Raw genomic sequence first — 4758 nt, 5'->3', positions numbered from 1 at the left:
TCAAATGAAATGATATTCCTAGTACTCTCAAGATCTATGATAACCTATGAAATTTATGTTTGAAGTCAATTCAAATAATTATCATGAAAAATACTTATCTACACTTTTATTTTGAATACATGCATACCTGTAATGATTGGGAAGAGGATGGCTAGTCCAAATTGCAGGTGTTTGGTGGAGAGTAGATTCTGATTGTGTTTCCAACCATTATTGCAGCTGCATTAATGATATATGTTAGCAACTGATTCTTTTCACCCCAACAGTCTTCACACCAAATAAATGAAGGAAAAATGTGACCGAATTTAGTGGCCGCATTGCATATAAGTAGCAGCATTAAGGCTCGGACATAGGCATATGGCTGCTCGGGAGATCAAGTCGCCATCCGTTGCTCCGGTCGAGGCGCCTCACGGAGGAAGCGGCTGGGGATGTACTTTCTTGAATCCGACGACAGGCGGACGGCTCTGGGGGGCGGCTACACCAGCGGAGCAACGCCGGTACACATCCTCGGAAAGCCACTTACCGAGGCGAGCGTGCTCAGGACCGGAGGCTGGCTTGCTGCTTTCTTCATTTTTGGTAATAACAGGGGAAATGTGTGGTTGGTGTTTTTTTCTTGAGAGAGATTGGAAAATTACTTGATTATATACAAACGTTTGCAGGGAATGAAATGGCGGAGAGAATGGCTTACTTTGGTCTGTCTGTGAACATGGTGGCATTCATGTTCTACGTGATGCATCGACCTTTCGATGACTCAGCTAACGCGGTCAACAACTTCTTAGGGATATCGCAGGCCTCGTCTGTGCTCGGTGGTTTCCTCGCCGATGCCTTTCTCGGGAGATACTGGACCATAGCCATCTTCACCACCATTTATCTTGCAGTCAGCCTAATTTTTCAGATTTCATTATCATTTCTTCATATATTGATAGATCGATAGATCAAACTCAATGTTTTTTTGTTATTTCTTGAAGGGTTTAACAGGAATTACCTTGTGTGCAACCATGACTAGTCTGATGCCAAATCAAGACAAATGTGATCAGATTGCTCTTCTCACGGGCAACTGTGAGCCTGCAGAGCCATGGCAGATGCTTTACCTATACACGGTCCTCTACGTTACTGCATTTGGGCCGCGGGTATTAGGCCGTGCGTCTCTTCCTTTGGCGCTGACCAGTTTGATGAAAGAAGCAAAGATTACAAGGAGCATCTGACAGATTCTTCAATTTCTTCTACCTCTCAGTCACTGTTGGAGCATCGTGGCATTCACAGCAGTAGTGTACATTCAGATCAAACACGGATGGGTCATCTTAAGCTGCCCGTAACGTGCATGCCGGTCTTCCCTGGACTCCGCATATTCCTACTGCTCTCACTGTATTACTCAGTTTTTGTTCCCTTATCCCGGAAAATCACAGGGCATCCTCACGGTGCCTCTCAGCTGCAACGGGTGGGCATCGGCCTGGCTTTCTCCACTGTGTCCGTGGCCTGGGCTGGAATCTTCGAGAGGTACAGAAGACATTATGCCATACAACACGGCTACGAGGCCAGTTTCCTGATCCCCATGCCAGACCTGAGTGCATACTGGCTGCTCATACAGTATTGCTTGATCGGCATTGCTGAAGTGTTCTGCATTGTTGGATTACTGGAGTTTCTCTATGAAGAGGCGCCGGATGCCATGAGAAGCATAGGCTCTGCATATGCTGCCGTTGCAGGTGGTTTGGGTTGCTTTGCAGCCACCGTACTCAACATCATCGTCAAGTCTATCACGGGCAATGAAGAGAAAAGAAGACCCACTTGGCTGTCTCAGAAATATAAACACTGGCCGGTTCGATAATTTCTACTGGCTGCTTACAGTTATGAGCGTGATCAATTTCTGCGCGTTTTTGTTCGCAGCACATAGGTATCAGTATAGAGCAAAACAGGCGACAGAGACAAGAGAACTAGCAAATGTGCAACTTAGCACTAGGGATCACACAGTACCTTAGTATTTGTTTCTGTAGACTGATGTTATATTTCCTGCTTCCATTTTCGTGTACATCGTAACTGCAGCCGGTGTCTTCAATCAAGTAACGGCATCTCTTTAATAGCTCATCGGCATGTCAAATGTTTCATTACAGAAACAAATGCCCACTGTTCTGAGATGTTGAGAAACAAATTTTCTCTACTCTTTAAACATTTTAGAGAAAACAACTTCATTATACATATCATAACAAATACTTAGACACTGTACATGAATCAAATACAAAGTAAGAACAATCTAAACAGTCAGAGGTAAGTTGCATAAAATGGAATTTAGAACAATTCAAGTAAACTAGATGAAATATAACTCATATTTCTTCACAGTCATGAAAAATGGAGAATGCACAAGGGTGGTAGGCACCACAACTCGCTAGTTATTCACAGTATATCAGACTATCAGAAAAGAGGACAAAGTAGATAGTGAAGTAATATGAGCAAGATTACATCTAGAGCTGCATTGACCCTCCTAGAATCCCTTTAAGTTGCGGTTCAAAGTAACCAACATTGAGTTTGTACTCAGATCTACGATCAGTTTGAGTTTCTTTCTTCTCGAAACAATATACAGGGGCCTGCCACTTCTCGTCTTCAAGAACAGCTCCCACGTCAAAAGTCATTACATGGATTGATCTTCCTGCAGTTATTGGGATAAACAAAAGAAATGAACTGCATGTCGCATCAGACAGAATTCCATAATCGAACAAGAGCAGTGACATGGTCCTCCTCCAGTCCAAAATTAACACCCTTCAGTCTCAGAGCAGAAAAAATCGCGCAAAAACTGTAGAGATATCATTTGCTATGTACTTAACTAACCCTATATTCTAAATTAAAACTAAAGGTTACTTCTAAAGCATACTATAAGAGAAAATCACTTGAAAGGCGACAATAAACATTGATTTTGGCTTCATAATGTCCAGTAAGAAAGACGGGCAACTTCCACCTCTCGCATTCGGTGATTCAATGGAAATGCTACAGTAAGGAAATCTACTTAGTAATCTTGTGCATGAGTCATATTTAATCCTACGTCAAATTCTGGTTTGTCATGCTACTCTATAAATCAGTCAAAAAAATCATGAAGTTTAGATTTAATTGCAATTATCCAATGGCCAAAAATAGATCGTCTACAAGTAATATAAAGTAATGTATTGTTGACGATTTTCTATTAAACACCGTCGTTTTCTCTACAAATAGACGACATCGTTAACTGACCAACGATGACATCCACAGAGGATTTTCCAGCTGCCATTCAAATACAATTTCACCACAATAAATTCGCATTTCAGTGGTACACATCAGAATTTGACCAACCTTCCACCGTTTTCCTGGCAATTAGCCCCAATTATATTATACTACTACTAGTATTCGCCAAAAACACAATTGAATCAAACCTACCCTGCGTTTGCACAACACAAATACCAGAATAACTCTAATGCTAAAAGCTGTGTTCTGAATTCATACTCCAACAATCCACAAAACCCTCGCAAATCAAATCCATTAATTCAACCAACAAAGACTAAACTCCGATAACAAATCAAACAACAATCATAAGAAAGCAAAATAAGACGATTTACCAGTGTAGAACTCCCAATGAACAGGGCGCTTGGTGACGACGTCCTCGTAATACCAAATGAAACGAAGCTTCTGCCAAACGTTGCAGAGAAATCCGTCGACGCTCTCCTGACCTAGGTATTCGGCGCCGTCGAGCCAATCGGGGCGGAGAATACCGACATCGAGCTGCGCGGAGCTGCACGTTTTGGCGGAATCGAGAGAGTAGAAGAAGGAGGTGCCGTTGTTCCACTCGAGATCGTACGAAATCGAGCCGAGCTGGTCTTGTATGATGTTGAAGTTGCGGCCGTTGGGCCAGTCGTACCAGAGGTTGATCAGGCTGAGAGATCCGCTGTAGTTGACGTATAGGATGGAGTGGAATTGGAGCGGCCACGTCGCAGGTGTCGGAGATTCCGCCGCTGCGGAGGCGGCGAAGAGGAGGAGGAGGAGGAGAGCGTATGTGGCGGAGGAAGCCATTGATTGTGGACTGTTTCTGCTAATTTTGTGGAGAGAGTGATAAATTCCACTCTTTCTGGATAAGGAGAGTAATTATTTTATTTTGTGATTCATCAAATATTACTACTCCTAAATCACAAAAAGAAATTAGGAGTACTACAAATTTATGAAAGCTGTTGTGAGCATCAACGATGAGTTTTTGCTCAGTATAATGAAGCATTTAACACTCGTAAATGTCACTGGAAACCTACATTAATAAATCGCCGACCTATGTCAGCTTTGCTCGTTCCTCAAATGCAACATATCATTCCATCGTTTCTTACTCCATCTCTCCCAATAAATATAAAATATTTAGTTTTTCCACCCGAGATTTTATGTGTACTATTTTGTGAGTTAATGGAACGGAGCGCAATGAATATTAGAGTTATTTAGAGTGGAGAGAAAATGCTTTTGGGTTGAAAAGAAATACTACTACGTACTACTACTAATTATTAAGGTCACCGTATAATGCAATGTTTTAAAAACCGGACCGGACCGCCGGTTCACCGGTCAGACCGCGAACCGGTAGGTAGTCCGGTCCGGTTCACCCCTTTAAAACCGCCACTGCATTGAACCGCCGTGAACCGGTGGAACCGGCGATCAGACCAGGTTGAACTCATGACCTCTCTTCTAGTTAAGAAGACTTCTACCACTCCACCACATGAGCTCATTGAACAATTTGAACATTAAATATTTTTATACATTAACCATTAA

The 4758-nt window shown here is 42.5% G+C and overlaps 1 protein-coding gene and 1 pseudogene across 1 annotated transcript; one reads left to right on the top strand and one right to left on the bottom strand.

Moving 5' to 3' along the window:
- The first annotated feature begins 395 nt into the window (after window positions 1-395).
- LOC121791153 lies at window positions 396-2079 on the top strand (annotated as a pseudogene).
- A 285-nt stretch (window positions 2080-2364) lies between these two features.
- LOC121791151 (uncharacterized protein At4g14100-like) lies at window positions 2365-4280 on the bottom strand. The gene is made up of 2 exons (XM_042189183.1): window positions 3576-4280; window positions 2365-2638 (listed from the first exon to the last, which is right to left on the bottom strand). Exons 1-2 carry the CDS (start codon window positions 4024-4026, stop codon window positions 2454-2456), a joined length of 636 nt encoding a protein of 211 aa, XP_042045117.1. The 5' UTR covers window positions 4027-4280; the 3' UTR covers window positions 2365-2453.
- Window positions 4281-4758: the final 478 nt, after the last annotated feature.

Source organism: Salvia splendens, unplaced genomic scaffold (assembly GCF_004379255.2).
Source record: "Salvia splendens isolate huo1 unplaced genomic scaffold, SspV2 ctg738, whole genome shotgun sequence".
Lineage (NCBI taxonomy): Eukaryota > Viridiplantae > Streptophyta > Magnoliopsida > Lamiales > Lamiaceae > Salvia > Salvia splendens.
Note: the sequence above shows the minus strand (reverse complement) of the source record. Positions and strands in the feature narration are given on the sequence as shown.